At 45.0% G+C, this 19,832-nt stretch overlaps 1 protein-coding gene across 1 annotated transcript in view; it reads left to right on the top strand.

Moving 5' to 3' along the window:
- The first annotated feature begins 1,168 nt into the window (after positions 1-1,168).
- SRRM4 (serine/arginine repetitive matrix 4) overlaps positions 1,169-19,832 on the top strand; it is a 227,025-nt gene continuing 208,361 nt past the window's right edge. Inside the window, exon 1 of the mRNA XM_006865456.1 lies at positions 1,169-1,442. Within this exon, the coding sequence (XP_006865518.1) occupies positions 1,312-1,442 (131 nt within the window). The 5' untranslated portion in view covers positions 1,169-1,311. The remainder of the gene's footprint in view (positions 1,443-19,832) is intronic.

The raw sequence follows: 19,832 nt of genomic DNA, 5'->3' as shown, positions 1-19,832 counted from the left end.
CTCTGCCCCAGACCCCCTGTGACTGGGATTATTTGTAATTCAACACCAATCCTCAGTGGGGCAGAGGGACTGAAGAGTAACTGTCCCCCTGTAATCCTTAGCTGTCCCTTTCAAACCCCTTTTGCTAATTGTTTTCGTTAAATAAAAAAAATACTTATTTCCCCAAACAACCTGTGTTAAGAAAAGTGCCTGCAGTCAGATTTTCCCTAGAGTGGATAGAGTTGGTGTGTTTGTGTATGTGTATGGGAGGGAAGGGGTGTCTGTCTTACTTGGAGGCAGTCTGGCCGCGGGGGCATTGGGCAGGCTGGCTGCGAGATACAAAAGACATATCCCTTACAGAGCCGCATGGACAGATGTAAGGCTGAGCCCCTCTGCAGGCGGGGCCGCTTGGCAGATGGTGAGAGCGATTGCCCAGCAAATGGCACTTTTTAAGTGGAGGTGATCTTGCAGCTCAGGAGCTCCGGGGAACACTGGGGCCCCCTTTGCCCGCCTCGACGGTCCTTCCCAGAAGTGAAGGGTGGTGGGTTGGCTTCGGAATAAAGGTTTAGTTTTTTGCGTCTTCCCTCAATAGAAGACCTGCCGCAAGACTTCTAAAGAGCCTGGGAGGGTAGGTGGCCGACCGAGAGGTGTAGCGAAGGGGGAGGCCCGCGATGGTGGGGAAGAGAGCAGGCTGGAATGCAGGGTCTTCAGCCTACAGCCTGGCTCAATTCAGGGTGCCAGGATTGCATCTGAGAGGTCAGCGCTGCAACTCTGTCTTCTCCCGGCTAGTGACAGGCGTACGCCCCACCCTTTCTCCTCCCAAGACCTGCGGGCTTTTGTTATGCAGATGGCGGCGGGAGACTGAGCTGAAGGAGGAGGGCTTGGAGGGAGGAGGAGACAAGGAGGGGGAGGAAAGTGCAGCTCGCGCGACCAGCCTCCTCTTCCAACGTCATATTGTGCGAGAGACAAAACCCGGGCGCGCCGGAGCTCACAGGCGCACGCACACACAGACCAACGAAAAGGGTCGCCTCTTGCCTTTTGGCGTGGCCAAGAAAACTAGCCCATCGTACCTACTTTTCACTTCCCGGGAGCAGCAAGCTCTGAACACAGCCCAGAACAAGCCCAGAAGACGAAGCAAATCGCTGGACCAGCCTGCTTTTTCTGCTATACGCCCAGGCTGAGGCGTCCCATCCCCCCCGAGCCCCAATCTCTCTCACCGTACCCCTTTGGGTTTCACACGGACCGAGCTGGGAGCCAGGGACGCCCCGGTTTGGAATCCACGTTTCAGCACTTCGGACAGCGCCCGGGCTCCGGGGCCCCTTTGGGTTGGCTATGGCGAGTGTTCAGCAAGGCGAAAAGCAGCTTTTTGAGAAGTTCTGGCGAGGAACCTTCAAAGCTGTGGCCACCCCGCGTCCCGAGAGCATCATTGTCGCCAGTATTACAGCCCGCAAGCCGCTGCCAAGGTAATAACCTTCTTCCCAAGAGGGGAGACCCTGAAGGTCCCCTTCCTGGCCTGTTACCCCAGAGCCTGGAGGGTAGACGCAGGCGGCTGGGTCAGAGCGCCAGCTTTTCCCATTCCTACCTGGTACCATCCACTGGAACAAGGGAACTACTTGCTTGTATGAGAGAAGGGACTGGGGCTCTTTGGAGGGAGGGACACTTAGCAGTCAGGCATGTTTTGTTCAAGGTGTTTGCTTCTTGTTATAGTTCAGGTGGGGTATGACTCTGAGAAACTTTTCTTGGTATTGGGGGTGGGTGTTTCGGATGCTTGATGAATTGAGATGACGAGTTGCTGTCCTATGGTTTGAAGTACCTCAAGCATGTTAAGAGACATCAGCCTAGTTCTAGACTGGCTCAGAAGCTTGAGAACTCTGAGCGTTTTGACAAAAGCCCATATGCTGTTCCCACAAATACACCCAAAACAGCACCCTCCTCCATGCTGTTCTGGCTGCTGCTGCCCAATCTCTCTCCTGCAGCACCCAAACTGCAACTTGGAACTCAAGAAGTCGGGGAGGGGCCTTCCAAGACTGTGAAGATGATCCCCAAAGAGTTTAGTTTGATTGGTTTAAAAGGATCTGATTGCTTTGAACTCTGATGGGGGGAGGGGGTGAAAAAAATCCTCAGCTGTTGGTGGAAATGGTGTTCAGGGAATAAATGAATAGAAGGCAGAAAGAGGGTGAGAAGTAGGTATGGGGTGAAAAGAAAGGAGATTGGGGAAAAAGGAAACATTCAAAGACTGAGTAAACCCACTTCTTCTCCTAAATCATGTCATTCAGAGGAGTTTGAAGATGAAAGGAAGAAGGCTTTGCCCCCTGTCAGGGTAAAACCAAGGCAGTAGGAGAGCTCATCTTTTGCTGGGGTTAAATAAGTGGTTCCGTTAGAGAAAGAGAAAGAAGTGGTCCAAGAGGGACCACTATGGGGATTCATTAATCCTGGCAACTGCATTAAGGAGTCAATTGAAAACATGTCTCAAAAAGTGCTTCAGACGCTAGGCTTGTTCTGCCACAACTGCGTGTAAACTTTCCAGCAGGTGTGGTATGGATGGCTGCTGGGGAGTCCTGTCTAAAGAACCAGACGCAGATGAGAGAACTTTTGTCTCAGTTGGCTAGAGACCTGGCTCACACAGGTTTCTAGAGGAAAAAAATATAGGTGCTCCTTGTTGGGAATGGATAGACTGAAAGCAAGGTGGACTGCTTGGGTGTAGCAGGCTGCCAACACCAGTGGTAGCCAGCATTTGCAGCTAGGAGGGAGGGGATACCCACAGACAGAGGACAGAGAAGAACAATAAAACCGCGTGACATCAGAAGCTCGTGTTCCTTGACTCCCAAGGAGGTTCTTTGTGGAGAGTTTTGACGTCAGCGGTTTTCTCTTCCTGGGCTTCTGCCATCCTCTCCACCTTTGGAGAGCACAGAATGTTGGCAAGTCAGGTGCTATGCTGACCAACGAAAATGCCCTTGCAGAAGGAACTAGAGGAAATCTCACTGGAAACTAGAAGAGGGGCGATCAGTTCATCCATCTGTTTCAGGAATGCGGGGAGAGTTCAGACTCTGGTGATGTTCTTACATAGTTTCTCCTTTTGCCCAGGGGTTCCTTTCATGTCTTTTTCTTGTTCTCAATCCTATGACTTGCCCACTAGGTCTCCTAACCCTCATGTCTTCTGTAGCTTTATGCAAATCCCAGTGGAATCCTCTGGAGACTCCCAAGATCCACCTCTCCCCTCCCCACAGCTATGGGCTCATTCTTGGTGTGTTTGAATATCCTGGGTCTCTTTCTCCATCAGTCCCTGGTTCATACCATACTGGCAGATCCTCGTCAGTACTTATTTGGCAGATGTGGTCTTTCCAGAATAGATTCCAGTTTGATAGCATTTACTCCTAGTTTGGGGTAGAAAGTGAGCAGGAAAGGTTAGGTTTGGGTTGTCTTGGAGGAGACAACCTGAATCATCCTCATTGTCAACCAAGCCAGCCACATCCAATGATGGCCAAATCTCATCTTCTTTCTCATGCTCTACACTTAAAGGTGAAAATGCTATCTTTCCAGACAGAAACACTGACAGAACAATGTGGGTCCCATTTGCTTCCTCTCAAGGCGATCTGGGGACTTGGCCTTATCAGCAGTGTGGTTTAGTTCTGTGAACAAGCCCAGCTCCCCATAAGCAGGAATGTCCCAGTAGATTTCAGGGAGATGGGGGAGGGACCGCTGGGCCACCAGCCAGTCCTGTTGGTTATACATTTAGTATTTGTTTATAGATAAGGGCCACCCTCTGAATGAATGTCTCCAGGATAATAAGTCTATCTCTGAAGATAATTTAGTACCAGGATAGAAGCATCCTTTCACTGCTTTGCTTTCAAAGGAACATGAATACCACACTCCAGGCAAAGCTTTCCCTAGCCCGCTGCTCCTCCCTCTGCCCTCACCTCTTTGAAGCATATTTGATGAGGCAGTAGTTTTATCATGTATCAAATTGCAAGCAGATGCTTGACACAAATGTCAGAACAGTATAGTGGAGTGAGATATCTATCATAGTAGCTAAGATCTCAAAGTTAAGCCACAGACAAAGCTGGAGTCTTGTCCTGGCTCAACCACTGACTAGCCAAGTATCTTGGGCAGGCCTGCCTCATGTTGTCTTTCAAATAGGAATCATCATCCGAGCCACCTGGATCATGGTGGATTGTGAGGGCTGAGTTATGTCAAGCACTTTATGCAGTGTGTAGCATTTAATCTACATTTAATCAATGTTGGTTCTGAAACACATAGCTCAGAGCTCCTCACAGCCAAAAGGAAATCAACCATCCCTCCTAGTATTGGATTCTCTATGCCATGTCTTCTCCAAATAGTCCTGATGATAAAAGTTACAGGATTCAGACTCCTAACAGGCAGCTACATGGAGGAATTAACACATAAGACGGATGGAGCTGGAGAGGGACTAGATCACACAGTCCTCCTCATCCTACAGAGGAAGTTAACTGCTTTCGGATTTGGGGGCTGGTGAGTGGCAGGTGGCTAGATTCACAATTGATTCGTCTTCCAGTTTTCTTGAATCTTATTTTGGCTGGCAAAGAGGTGACAGGCAAGAACCTGCTAGTGAAGAGGAAGTGCCGACTGCTCAACAACCCCAATTTTAATTTCTCCTTCTGTGAAATTGAGAGTGACTATGATTTTTGGACTGGACCATGACATGCCTAAGAATGCAAGAGACCGCTGCTAGTCCACAAGGCACGACGGAAGCACTGAGGGCAACTCTAGGCCCGACTCAAATCCAGAACTGTCCTAGTCCCATCTGTCCTCATAACTGTTGGCAGAGATCCAGTGTGAATCAATCAGATCCCAGAGGTGTCCAGACACCCCCGTGCTCCTGTGTGGCCCCCACCAAGGACCTCTAGCCATTTTGCCTGACAGTTCCTTGATTCTCATTTTTACTTGCTTGATCCAGAAAAGTTTGTACCTTAGAAGTTTCTGCTCAAAGTGTAGACCTAGCACTTTGCAGCTACCTTTATCCACAGTAAGAATATTAATGATAGTAATTGAGGACTTAATTAACATGTAAAAATCATTTTAAATTAGCATAGCAAATTTTTTTGTGGATAAAAGAATGTTTGTAAAGGACTAGAAAAACAAGTCCCCTGAAATAAAATAAGCGCTCTCTTTATGATTCATTTGGCAAGTTGTTAATTTTCTTCGAAAAATCCTTCTTCTGCACAATGGTCCAAAAGCAGACTTCAGCCCAGTCCCTATCCAAAGGATCATAAATCCCAAACTACTGGAGATTTTACTGCATAAAGAGAAAGGTAGCCAAAATTGTAAGGCCAGAAAAATGCCTTTGAACCATTTAATTCAAGATTCCTCTTTGAGCCAAAAGATCAGTTAGCACGTTTGTGCTGACTTAATCCTCCCAGTCAGGGTGAGGGGGTGCTGGGAGGCAGTATCCTGACAGCCCATGGCTCAGAGCCAGCTGACTAGGGGTCATGGAAAATGCTTACCCTGCAGATGAATGAGCGCTTTTCTCTGGGAAGGGAGTCTTATTGTTGGGGTCAAACCTTTCTCCTTCTGAAAGGTAGAATTTGCTGAATGGGGCACAGGGTCGGTGAAGGGGTCCATTTCTGATCAACAATGGTGTTGCCAGTGTGGGCTGTCATAGGAGCAGGGAGTGGTAGATGTTCAGTGAACGTTGGGTGCGTTCATTTAATGAGAACATTGGTCCAAAACCAGCAACGGCTCCTCTTCCTTCCAGTTCCACCGCCAATGCCGACTCACTGGCATTCTGATCAATGCCATCTGAGACACTGCACACTGCAAATAGAGTTGACTTGTGCTCGTGTCCAAAGCAAGCTCCCTACATAGAGACATCTCTTGGGCCTGGTATAAGGGCAAAGGGAGGGATTGAGTGCCAACTGTGGAAGTGTCTTGGGTACCCTGAGGCTCTGATAACTCCGCCCCTCTCAGGTCACCCAAAAGAGGGGAAATCCCAGAAAGCTTAACCCTATAACAAACAAGGAGTCCTGGTGTGGTGCTGTGGGTTAATGCACTGCACTGCAGTCATTTGAACTGCAAGATTGGCGGTTCAAGCTCACCAGCCGCTCCTTGGAGACCCTATACAGGGTCTCTATGGGTCGGAATTGACTCAACGGCACTTAACAACAACAACATAACAAACAAGGAAGTCTGGGTTGTGTGACTTCTACTCCTTGAGCAGCTAAGGCATGCCACAGCAGCATGATGGATTTATAAAATATCCTTACTTCTGGAGCGGCTAAACTTGCCTTTCTGAGTGGTGACGAATTGACTTAGCAAAAGCAAAGTTCTGTGAGCTCACTATGAAGTTTGCTAATGTGTGAAGTAATACTTCTGAGATGGAGGGAGTAGATTGTGATGGTTAAGAGAGTTTTTGTCTCCTAAGCCAGACCTTGAGTCCTGTTATGGTGCTATGGGCTAAAGCACAAGATCGGCAGTTCAACCTCATCATCTGCTCTTTAGAAACTGACTCAACGACACTTAAAAACAAGAACAAAGTCAGCTCAACCCTGTTGCCCTTGAGCAACACTAGACGAGAGCATAGAACTGCCCCATAGGGCTTCCAATGCTGTGATCTTTACGGAAGCAGACTGCTACAGTTTTCACCAGTGGAGAGGCTAGTGTGTTTGAACCACTGACCTTTCAGTTATTAGCCATGCGCTTTAGTCAGAGCATTTCCTTGAAGTCATACCTACCTAGACTCAAGTCCTGCTTGTCCCTTCCTGCTGGGGAAGCTGTCAGTCACTCCATATGTGGTTGCCCCAGTGTCCTCATCTGTAAAATACTCATTGTAATGAGGAAATGATGGATACAGAAGGCCTGGCAGAGAGCTAAAACCCCAAATCAAACCCATTGCCATCACATCGATCCCAACTCATAGCGACCCTGTGTGTTACAGAGTAGAACTGCTCTATAGGGTCTACTTGGCTATAATCTGAAATGAACATGGATATTCAGGTCTTTCTTCCACTGTACTGCTGGGTGGGTTCACGGGTCAACCGTCGGTCAGTTGTTACTTTTGTTTAGTGCTGTTGAGTCAGTTGTGATTCATAGCAACCATGTTTAGGGTTTCTGAGGAGCAGCTGGTGGATTTGAAGCACTGACCTTGCAGTTCACATTGACCTTGAGATCCAGTGCTTATCCTACAGCGCCACACCAGGACCCAAACTGTGCCACCCAGGAATCAGACACCCATAAATGGTTGACCTGGTGGGATCCAGAGAGAGACCCAGGGAGAAAGGGTACAAAGACCCTCACCATTGGAACTTTAGGACACTTGGAGGTCCTTGTCTTTGCCACTTGACTGTTGCAGTGCTCTGTGGGCATTTTTCTTTGTTAATTTCTATTTTTTTATGGTAAAGTGTCTGTCAAGTAAGATTTGCCATTGTCACCATTTTAAGTGTACAATTCAGTGACAAGAGTGACATTCACAATACACTGCAATCATCACCACTATTTCCCAAAGTTTTCTTTCCCCCAAGTAGAAATTCCACACTCAGTAAGCACCAACTCCCCTTCTCCCCCACCCTCCAGCCCTCATTTTCTCTAATCTGCTTTCTGTCTCTATGGATTAGCCTACTTGAGATATGTAGGTAGGATCTTATTTCAATCAGCATGATGTTTTCAGGGTTCGTTCATGTTGGAACATGTATTTAAATTTCATTCCTTTTTAGCGCTGAATAATATTCCATCATCTGTATATGCCACATTTCATGTATTCATTTCTCTGCTGATGGAGGATGTTAGGTTGGTTTCACTCTGTATTTTTCTTCAGTATGATTTTTAACATTTTTGAAAGGTCTCCTGTGGTGCTGTAGGATAAGCACTGGACTGAAAGGTTGGTTTGAACCCTGCAAGGTCAGTGGTTCAAACATACTAGGTACTCTTCGGAAACCTTATTTGGGGTTACTATGAGTTGAAACCGACTCCTTGACACTTGACAAGTAGTAATAGAAAAGCCTGCTGAATCAAGTCAACTGACTCATAGTGACCTTGTGTACAATAGAGGGAAACATGGACTGGTACTGGATCAATTTCACAATCATTGCTGTGTTTGAGCCCATTCTGGCCACTGGGTCAAGCCGTCTTATGAAGACCTTTTCCTTTTCTTGCTGACAACCTGAACTAGGAGCTAAGCATCATGTCCTTCTCCAGGGATGGGTCCCTCCGGATATAAAGACGTTTAAAAATTGTGATAGAATCCAATAACAAAGGAATCAAAAAATGTTTCTTTTTACTCTTTGCCAAACTGGACAGGCTGTGTGACTTTTGACAAGCATAATAACCTTCCCAGCCTCAGTTTGCTCATCCACAAAATGGGGCTGGTAATAGCTACCACCCCCAGAAACTGCTGTGAGGACCAAATGAGAGCTCATTTATGGAAACTGCTGCTTGGCACACAGTAAGGAGTTCATCATTGTGAACTCTTGTCATTAATAATAAATCCTAGTTTTTATCATCACTAAGTGCTAGGCCCATCAGGGAGAAAAAGATGAATGAAATGCATTCTCCCTTAGGTATGTCATAGTGTAGTTGGGAAGGGAGACACTAACCCAGTGTGAATGGAACCAGGCAGGCTCTCTTCAGTGCCATAAAATAGGTTAGAACCTAGAGAAAAAGGGGTTGTGGAAAACTCAGAGCGTGAGTCCTACAACATGGTGTCTCTTGTTCCTAACCAACCAATCAAACTAACAAACCCCCTGCCTTCGAGTCGATTCTGATTCATAGTGACCCTTGGAAGGTTTCCTAGATGGTAAATCTGTACAGAAGCAGACAGTTCCATCTTTTTTCAGAGGAGCAGCTGGTGGATTTGAACCACCAACCTTGCAGTTAGTCTAACTCACAAGGCTCCTCCCCTCTGTACCAGTCACACAGTTATCTTCAGTTGTGTGACCTGTGAAATGGGGGTGCTTTTGCTTATACATGTCAAGAATCATCAGAAAGAATGAGGCCTTTGTCTCCTCGCCAAGTCTCAAGATAGATCTTTTCTAAAGGAATAAAAGCAGGTTAAACCTGCCTGAGGAACTCTTTCTGCTGGGAGGCCACACCACGCTGATGAAGGAGGTGTGGTGGAGGGGGAAGGCAGTCAGTGAGCAGGTAGGTACCTCCTTCCTGGGTTAGCTCTGGCTGATAGGAAACCCAGTCTGCATTCTCTGAACAAACACCAATGTTGGGAGTTGAAGTGAGCTCACAATGGTTGAAAATAAAACTGAGGAACAATGAATTCACAAAGTGCAAGAAGCTACATGTGGTTATAAAAATCCAGTTGCACTTTCTTCTGTCTTTTTCTTAAAGTGAAATAAAACAATTTATTGAAACGTTGTTAAGTGCCTTGAAGTCGATTCCAACCCATAGTGATCCTGTAAAGGGTTTCTGAGGAGCAGCTTGTGAGCTTGAACCACCAACCTTGCAGTTCAAATAGCTTTGCAGTCTGGCGCATTAACTCAGTGTCATACCAGGACTCACTGAACCATTTGTTATTGTTGTTAAGTGCCGACGAGTCCATTCTGACCCATAATGACACTGTATAAGGTTTCCGAGGAGTGACTGGTGATCTTGAACCACTGACCTTGCAGTTCAAATGGCTTTGCAGTCTGGCACATTAACCCACAGTGCCACGCCAGGACTCCATTAGAAACATTCAAATGGGAAGATATCAGCCCACACAGAGTGAAGGCCATCAAATCTTCAGTTGTACTTTTCATTCATTCATTTATTCGGTACATTTATTGAGCTCGTGATGTGGCACTGTAGAATTACCACCGGACAGCAAACCACAAGGTCCGCAGTTCAAATCCACCAGTGGCTCCTGAGAAACCCTATACAAGGTCACTTTGAGTCAGAACCCACTCAGCGGCATTTAACAACAAAAACAGTCAATCATCAAAGGACTCCTGGTGGCACAATGGTTAAGTGCTCAACTGCTGACCTAAAGGTTGGTGGTTCAAACCCACCAGCTGCTCTGCAGGAGAACGATGAGGCAGTCATCTATAAAGGTTTACAACTTTGAAAACCCTATAGGCCAATCTCCTCTGACATACAGGGTGGCTATGAGTTGGAATCAGCTCAGTGGCTGTGGGTTTGAGCACTCAGTGTAGCAGTGAATCACAGTGAGCCCCTGCTCCCATGAGGAGAAAGAATAAATAGACGGCCAGGCGATAATGAATGTTTAAAAAGAAAAATAAAGCAGGAGAGAGGGGTACAGGGAGTGTTCAAGGACCCAGATGAAGGGAGGGAGGAAACCAGGAGGACAGCAGGAAAAGAGCAATGCAGGCAGAGGGAACAGCAGCTATAGAGGCCTTGAGGTGGGAATATGCTCCTTGTATTTGACAAAGAACAAGCAGGTCTGTGTCGATGGGGCAGAGTGATTGAGAGAGAGGGTGACCAGAGACAGTTTCCAAGATAATGGCAGGGAGACAGATTTTGCAGGGAGTCCCTGGGTACTACAAATGGTTAAGGCACTCAGCTGCTAACCCCAAAGACTGGAGGTTTGAGTCCACCCAGAGGTACCTCAGAAGAAAGGCCTGGTGATCTGCTTCCCAAAAATAGCCATTAAAAAACAAAAAAGATCCGATGGAGCACAGTTCTACTCTGACACGTGTGGGCTCACTATAGTCAGAGTGGACTGGACCACTGGTCTACGGGCCAGTTAAAGGGTTCGTAGATCACAGCTCCTAGGTTGGAAGCGGGGGCTGCTTCTAGGGTGGGTACTACCCTGTAGGCAGGGTCTCAGTTCTGATCCTTGACTTCTCTCCACCACTCTGTTTCAGCCAGAAATGACTTTAACCGGCAGTGTCAGAAGCTTGCCTGGGCCCTGCCATGTGTTCTGGACAAGCATGAAATTTACAATCTCTCTGATTGTGATCAATCAGATTAGGAAATTGAAAAAGACACTGTTTAGACTTCCAAATAGCAGTGACAAATTTTGTTTCTACGGCAGCAAGGGTTTGGTCTCTCTCTTCTCCATGCTTGCAAACCCAGCTTCAGCCCCAGCTGCACCCCCTTCAATACACACCCTTGAAGCTACAGTCCTTCTGCTCCCTCGCTCTCTCTCTCTTCATTTGAGATTTTGCTGAGGGAGCTCCCATATGCCATAGCCTGCATGCGGAGCTCTGTGAAATAAAACACCGAATTAAGATGTCATAGAGACAAAGCCATACCAAATACAGGAACAATGCCGAACCCTAAAACAGTCATTAAGTAATTCACATCTACATGTGTCTGTTCAAAACAAATATTAAGATCCTCTGGACGCAAACATGTCGCATCAAGAGAATCCCCTCATCGCTGAATTCCCAGGGTTTGCCACCTGCTGACAGCTTCGCCAAGCAGAAACACCGACAGATCACTGTTCTCTGGTTTCATTAAAAGTTAAGCTTAGGCAAGTGAGCTGGAATTTTACAAGACAGTTGTCCAGAGAGGTGCCATCTGGGCCTGAAGTGCGTGTGTTCACGATGTGTGTGCTCACTCATGGTGGGAATGTGTGTGTTGGGTGCCTTAAATTACTATATGCCCAGTCCTGTGCTAAACATGTTACATCTGTTGTCTTATCCCATCCCCATAACTGTAGTTGTTTTTAGTTACCCTTGAGTGGTCTCATGTACAACAGAACAAAGCACTGCCTGGTGCTGCATCTTCTTCATGATTGTGGATAAAATCACTGTTGAGGTCACTGGTATTTTGAGGCCATCTGTATCATCTGAAGTCCTGGTGTGGTGCTGTGGGTTAATGTGCTGGACAGCAAAGCTGGTTTGAACTGCAAGGTTGGCAGTTCAAGCTCACCTGCCACTCGTTGGAAACCCTACACAGGGTCACTATGGGTCGGAACCAACTCGACGGCACTTAAAAACAACAACAAGTATCATCTATATCAGACTGTCTTTCATTAGATCCCTAAGGTTTGCATCGGCTGTGCTTTGGAATTAGATTGCCAGACCTTTCTTCCTGGTCTTAGTCTGGAAGTACCACCGAAACTAAGGGTATAGCTTTCAACATCACAACAACATATAAGCCACCACAGTATGACAAACTGATGGACTCGTGATGGTGTAATAATTCGAAGACAGAGATATTTTATATAAGGGTGAGTCAAAACTTATCCATATTCAGACTGTAGAATTTATTTTTATTAACTTTTTAGAAAAGACAAATATATGATTTTTCAACACACTCTTGCTTTTCAATACACTTTGTCCATCGGTCAACAAGCTTTCGTATTCCCTTTTTAAAAAATGATTTGGGCTGAGCTGTGAGCCACTAATGCGCGGCTGTCTTCACTTTTTCATCAGAGGTGAATCTTCATCCTCGAAGGGCTGCTTTCAAGGTAACAGTCTGACGGAGCAAGATCAGGACTACAGAGAGGATGCTTTAACACCTCAAAATGAAGATTTGGCAGAGTATCAACAGTGTGGGCAAGAGTGTGTGGACACCCTTGGACAACAGTCTTCTGTTTTTAATTCAAAGTGTAGTCTTCAGTTTTTCAGCGAGCATCTTATTGTAATGAGCAGTGTTGATTCTTGTACCTTTTTTCCTAATAGTGTTTCCGTACTGTGGTGGTGATTATGTGCCATGGAGTTGGTTCCAACCTATAGTGACCCTGTATAGGGTTTTCAAGGCTCAAAGTTCTTACCGGAGCAGAAAACCTCATCTTTCTCCCATGGAGTGGCTGATGGATTTGAACTGCTGACCTTGTAGTTAGTAGCTCAGTTCGTAATCCACGATGCTACCAGAGCCCTTGAGAATCTAGAAACTTGTAAGCATCCATTTTCCAGCTGATGGTTAACTTTTCTGAGTTGTCAATTGAGGATGCTTCTGTTCCATGCTCTATCATGTATTCTAAAGTTCATAGTATGAAGCCATGTCTTATCACCAGTAATGATTTTTTTTAAAGACGCTTTTACCTTTCTTTGAACATTGGCCCAAGTTTTGTTTGCAGATAAACACTTCTGTTTATACTCTTGTATGAGTTGTTTCGGTACTCATCTGGCACAAACTTTTCAAAATGTCGTGGATTATTTCATAGGCAGAGCCGTGACTGATTTGCAAATCATTTGCCACATAATCCACTGTCTCTTATCTATTTGAGAGAGTCACTTAATGTACACGCTCAATGTTGTCATCACTGTGGACATGAACAGGTGTTTTAATAGAACCGGAGTGTAGATAATTTTTGATTCATCCTTGTAGATGAGGGAACAGGCTCAGAAAGGGGACATGACCTGTCCAACAGCACACAGCTGGGGAGAGTCAGAGATGGAGTAAGTACCCAGAGTTCTTCACTGGTCGTTTTACAGTTTACTAGTTTGGCCCAGGACTGGGCAGTATTTTGTTCTGTTGTGCCTAGGGTTGCTAAGAGTCACTGTCGATTCGATGGCACCTAACAACAACAACAGTGTGCTTTGCACACTAAGAAGTGGAGGTCAGGAAGGTGAGGTGAAGTTTATCCAAGGTCACTCGGCAATGACAATAGGGACCTGGAATCAGGTTTGCCGATTTCAGGTATGTTCTTCTCTACCTGCAATACTTGCTGTCGTTGTGGTTTGGGGTTTAAGGTGGTGGATGTTTGTGTTTTGTTTGCCTCATCTTGTAGAGACTTGTCCAATTCGTTCTGGCAGTTGACCTTGGTATAATGACATCTCACACCATTCATGGTCACCCTGCTTTCCTCTACCCTCGCCCACTTACCCATTTTCCATATACACCATGAAGAACATCATTGAAAAGCAAATCAGACTATGCCATCTTCCCAGACAATCTAAAGCCCTCTAGTACTTCCCAATAGAATATAGAGTCTACTTTCTCAGGAGGTATTTAAGTCCCTGTATGGTCCAGCCCCTGTCACCTCCCCAAAACTGTTTTTAAGAGCATGCCCTTCAGCTCCACTCTGTTTACATACTCAGTTTTCATGTACCTTCCTGCCACAGAGCCTTTGCGTATGCTATCAGAGTTGTCCCTCCCAGCCTGGTGCCTAATTAGTGGTTATACTTTGGGCTGCTAACCCCAAGGTCAGCTGTTTGAATCTACCACTTGCTCCATGGGAGAAACATGAGGCTTTCTGCTCCTGCAAAGATTTGCAGCCTCAGATACCCTATACAGAGTCACTGTGAGTCAGAACCCCACCACCATCCCCTTTCAGAGCTCACCTCAAAGGCTGCTTCCTCAGGGACCCCTTCCAAAGGGCTCCAGACTAACCACATCTCCCATTAAGGACTCTCTGGCTCCACAGACTTCTTTATGGCATTTAAGACCTTTGTCATTTCATATCGATTTGCATGATCATTGATCAAAGGGTACTTCCTACAATAGACTGTAAGCATTACAAATACAGGGACTATCTGTGTGTCCTTTACCTGATACACAGCAAGAACCAAGCCCCGACTGCTGACTGAGTACTTGAATGGAGTGCTTTTCTCTCTTCTAATCACTTTCATGGAGTCCTGGTGTGGCTCTGCAGGTTAATGCACAAGACTATAAAGTTGGTTTGAACTGCAAGATTGGTGGTTCAAGCTTATCGGCTGCTCCTCGGAAACCCTATATAGGGCCGTCATGAGTCAGAACCAATTCGAGGAAACAGCAGAAACAGGAATCACTTTGTTGCCCAGTAGTCTGAAGCACATGGAATTGCAAGTGCTTGACCTTTGAGGCTCACAGAAGCAGCGATGAGACTTCCTTTGATTCACAGGAGAACTGTTTGAACTGCTGAGGGGACAGGATTGGTCTGTCTAGTTCCTTGTTGTGTTCCCAACCTAGTACAATGGTCCATGGTTGACCATCTTTAAATGTACTGCAAGAATAATCTGTGAGGGCAATCCAGGTATAAATACATCAGTACGTTGTATGGATGAAGAAACCCAGAGGTCTATGGAGATATCATGACAATTTCACAGCTTAACGGAGCTGACGTCATCCAATGTCTTCTCTTCACGTTTGGAATTGGAGTTGGGGAAACTGAGGGATATGTTTCATGATATACATTATATATCACGGAATCCTGGCATGGTGCTATAGGAGAAAGCACTGGACTACAAGGTTGGTTTGAATCATAAGGTTGATGGTTCAAACTCAACAGCCATCCCTTGGAAACTATACAGGGTCGTTATGAGTCAGAACTGACTCAATGGCATTAACAACAACATACATAATATAGTAGAACAATAGTGTGTATGTATGATTTATAAATAAAGACACATGTATTGTGGTTTTATTCTTGGGAATTTTAAGGAATGAGGTAAGAGATTTTTTTTTTTTTTTTTAAATAGTGGGGCCCTTGAAGAGACACTTATAGAATAAGAGAAAATATTTGGAAACCTATCAGACTGAGCTTAATATTCAGAATCTATAAAGAGCTCCTACAACTCAATAGCAAAAAGATAAACAATCCATTTTAAAAATGAGCAAAGGGCTTAACAGACATTTCTCCAAGGAAGAGAAACAAATACCAATAAATAATGTAAAAGATGTGCAATGTTGTTAGTCGTTGTTGTTGTTAGGTGCAGTTGAGTTGGTTCCGATGCAACAGAATGAAACACCGCCCAGTACTATGCCATCCTCACAGCTGTTGCTACACTTAAGCCCACTGCTGCTGCCACTGTGCCAATCCATTCTTATTGGGAGACTTCCTCTTTTTCCTAACCCTCCAAGCATGATGTCCTTCTCCAGGGACTGGTTCCTCCTGGTAACATGTCCAAAGTATAAGAGATGTAGTCTGGCCATCTTGGTTTCTAAGGAACACTCCAGCTATACGTCTTCTAACAGAGATCCATTTGTTGTTTTGGCAGACCATGGGTACCTTCAATATTTTTCTGTAACACCGCAACTCAAATGCATCAATTCATCTATTAGTCAGAAGGAAAAGGCAGATCAAAACCACAATAAGGCACTACCTCACACCCACTGGAATGGCTATGATCAGGAAAACAAGGGTTGTGAAAACATGTAGCAATTAAAACCCTTGAGCACTACTGTTGGGAATTTACAATGGCTAGCCCCTGGGGGAATGTGATGTTTCCTCAAAGAGTGAAACAGAATCTCCAGGTGCCAGATTCCACTCCCAGATATCTGCCTAAAAGAAGGGACTCAAATAGATGTGTGCACATCAGTGTTTACAATTCACCATTGCCAAAAAGGTGAAATCAACACAGTGTCCATCAACAGATGTCTAGATAAACACAATGGGGTCTATGCAGCCAATGGAACTTTGTTGTTGCTAAGTGTCATTAAGTTAGTTTCTACTCATAGCAAACCTGTATAGGTTTTATGAGTCTGTAAATCTTGACAGGAGCAGAAAATCTCATCTTTCTCCCACAGAGCTATTGGTAGATTCAAACTACTGACCTTTTGATAAGCAGCCCAACTCATAACCCCACTCCACATATTCAGCCATAAAGAAAACTGAAGTTCTGGGGTCTGCTACAACCTGGGTGAACCTTGAAAGCATGAAATAAGTCACAAAGGACAAATACTGGATGATCCCACTAAAACAGATTATCTAGTAAAGGCAAATGCATAGAGACAAAAGCTTCTAAGTGCTTAACAGGCTGGAGTCCTGCTGTGGCTCTATTGGAGAAAGCAATGGACGCAAGGTCAATTTGAACCATAAGTTGGCGATTCAAATCCACCAGTCTCTCCTTAGGAACCCTATACAGGGTGTAGTATAGTGGTTACAAATTGGGCTGTGAACCCTAAGGTCAGCAGTTCGAAACTACCAGCTGTTCCAAGGGAGATAGATGAGGCTTTCTGCTCCCGTGAAGATTTACAGCCTCGGAAACCCTGTACAGGGTTGCTATGAGTAGGAACTGACTCCATGACAAATAACCACCACTAGGTAGCGTAGTGGTTACAAATCGGGCTGAGAACCTTAAGGTCAGCGGTTCGAAACTACCAGCCGCTCCGCGGGAGAAAGATGAGGCTTTCTACTCCCGTAAAGATTTACACCCTCGGAAACCCTGTACAGGGTCGCTATGGGTCGGAACCGACTCGATGGCACATAACAACAACAACAACCATGAGTCAGAACCAATTCTATGGCACTTACAACACAACAGGACTGCTGGGAGGAAGGGAAAAGGGAGTGATAGTTATTGTGTGAAGGGTTGTGGGTTTCTTTTTGCTGTCAGCTGCTGTCTGGTCAATTCCAACTCAGTGTGACCCCAAGTACAATAGAGCTAACCGTGGTCTCATCCTGCACCCTCCTCGCAGTCATCGCTGTGTTTAAGCCTATTGTTGTAACCACTGTGTAATCTACCATGTTGAGTTTCTGTTTGGCGTGATGTAAAACTTTTGAAAATTGATAGTGGAGATGATAGTTGTTGTTGTTGTTAAGTGCAATCGAGTCGGTTTTGACTCATAGCAACTTAGGGTTTCTGATTAGCTTCTGGTGGATTTGAACCACTGACCTTGTGGTTAGCAGTCTAGTACTTGTCCTAAAGTGCCACACCAGACTCCATGATAAGTAATCTTATCAGTATCACTGAATTGTACAGTTAAAAATAACTACAATGCATACACACACACACACACACACACAGGGAATAGAAGTAAATACTTCGTGATGGATGATGATGCATGGAGGCGATTGTAATCATTGCAATGAAATGATGAGTGTAAAACTGATGTTCCCCCATGTAAACTATCACTCAATTCACAATGGGAATTTTGTGTGTGGTAAAAATATACAGGGGGCTTCAAAAAATTCATGAAAAAGTCCCATCATCTTTTAATTCCATTGTCCCACAAATGTTTTGAAGCCCCGTTGTGTATCGTGCAAAGCTGGAATTTGGTGGGTTGACCTTGATTTTGTGCCTTTGACACTTCTCTGTTGTTCTCGATTAGTGGGAAACCTTCGAGTTTACTTCTGTGACAGGTTTTCATGTTGCACAGTTTCTGGCTTTCATGGGTTTTACTGTCTGATACAGTATTTATGAAATGGCAAACTTTTTGATGTGTACTTTTTTTGCCACAATAAAAACTACATAACAGAGGAACTTTTGAAGTGTGCTGAGGTAGTTGGTGTTCTCATCTGGAATATGGGGCTAATGAGACCCAGGAAGTGGAAGGACTAGAACAACACCTGCAGTCAGCAGTAGCCAGCCTGGGCTGAGCTCTGGGTCCCCTTGTGATATTTGCCCAACGTCATAGTTTCTGTTTGAACTTCTGGACATTGCTCCCTTTTCCAAGTCCCCACCGACACCTGCTACTGCAGCCTGCATGGGAATTCCGATGGACTGTCCATCTGTATCAGCCTGTGCTGAGCAGAGCAGGGGAGCAGGTCTCTGAGCTTCCAGCTGCTAAGGGCTGAGGCTTTTGTCTGTTGAGCTGTGGCCCCCACAGCAGGTGATTCTGGGCAGCCATTCCTGATGATATAGGTGTGCACAGCGGTGCAGCATCTGCTCCGGGCTGGGCTTCTATTTACCACATGGACAGTGGTTTCCAACAGGGCCACTGAGAGGACAACCTCAGACTAGCACCATACGATGTTCCCTTGTTCTGTTTGAACAACTGCCTCTAGGTCTATGTACAGGTTCCTCGTGAGCACAATGAAGTGTTCTGGAATACTTATGCTTCGCAATGTTGTCCATAGCTTGTCATGATCCACACAATCAAAAGCTCTTATGTGTTCAATAAAGCATAGGTGCCACCACTCGTCTGTCAGTTTGTCATACTGGAGTAGCCTGTGAGTTACTATGATTCTGGCAGCTATGCCACTGGTATTTTAAATACCCATGGTGGACAGGTTTCAGATGAGCTTTCAGATGAAGGCAGACTAAGAAGAAGGAGAGATGAACTACTTCTGACAATTTAGTCACTAAACCTTATAAATAGCAGAGAAACACTGTCAGATATAGTGCTGGAAAATGAACCCCTCAAGTTGGAAGGCACTCAAAATGCGACTGGGGAAGAGCTGCTTTTTAAAGTAGAGTTGACCATAATGATACGAATGGCGTAATCCCTTGGGAGTAAAGCCCACGGAAGCTTCATTTGCTGATGTGGCACAATTCAAAATGAAGAGAAATAGCTGTACATATCCAGTAATAATCAGAAGATGTAATGTACAAAATGTGAATCTAGGAAAATTGGAATTTGTCAGATATTAAATGGAACTCATAAACATTGATATCTTAGGCATTAATGAGCTGAAATAGACTGGTATTGGCAATTTTGAATCTGACAACCACGTGGTAAACTACGCCGGGAATGACAGATTGAAGAGGAATAGTGTTGCATTCATCATCAAAAAGAACATATCCAGATCAGTCATGAGGTACAACGCTGTCTGTGATAGGATAATATCCATATGCCTACAGGGAAGACCTGTTAATACCATTATTATAAAAATTTACATACCAACCATTAAAGCCAGTGAGAATGAAATAGAAGAATTCTACAAACTTCTTCTATCTGAAATTGATCAAACATACAATCAAGATGTATTGATCATTACTGGTGACTGGACTGTAATTGTTGGAAACCAAGAGCAAGGATCAGTAGTTGAAAAATACAACCTTGGTGATAGAAATGATGCTGGAGAACGCATGATAGAATTCGGCAAAGCCAATGATTTGGTCATTTCAAATACTTTCTTTAGATTACATAAGAGACAATTATACACATGGACCTCACCAGTTGGAATACATAGAAATCAAATTGACTACATCTGTGAAAAGAGACAGTGGAAAAGCTCTGTATTATCAGCCAAAACGAGGCCAGGGGCAGACCGTGTAACAGACCATCAATTGCTCATATGCAAATTCAGGCTGAAGCTGAAGAAAATGAAAACAAGTCCACAAGAGCCAAAATATGACCTTGAATATATCCCACCTGAATTTAGAGATCATCTGAAGAAC

This window comes from Chrysochloris asiatica, unplaced genomic scaffold (assembly GCF_000296735.1).
Source record: "Chrysochloris asiatica unplaced genomic scaffold, ChrAsi1.0 scaffold00078, whole genome shotgun sequence".
Taxonomy (NCBI): Eukaryota; Metazoa; Chordata; class Mammalia; order Afrosoricida; family Chrysochloridae; genus Chrysochloris; species Chrysochloris asiatica.
Note: the sequence above shows the minus strand (reverse complement) of the source record. Positions and strands in the feature narration are given on the sequence as shown.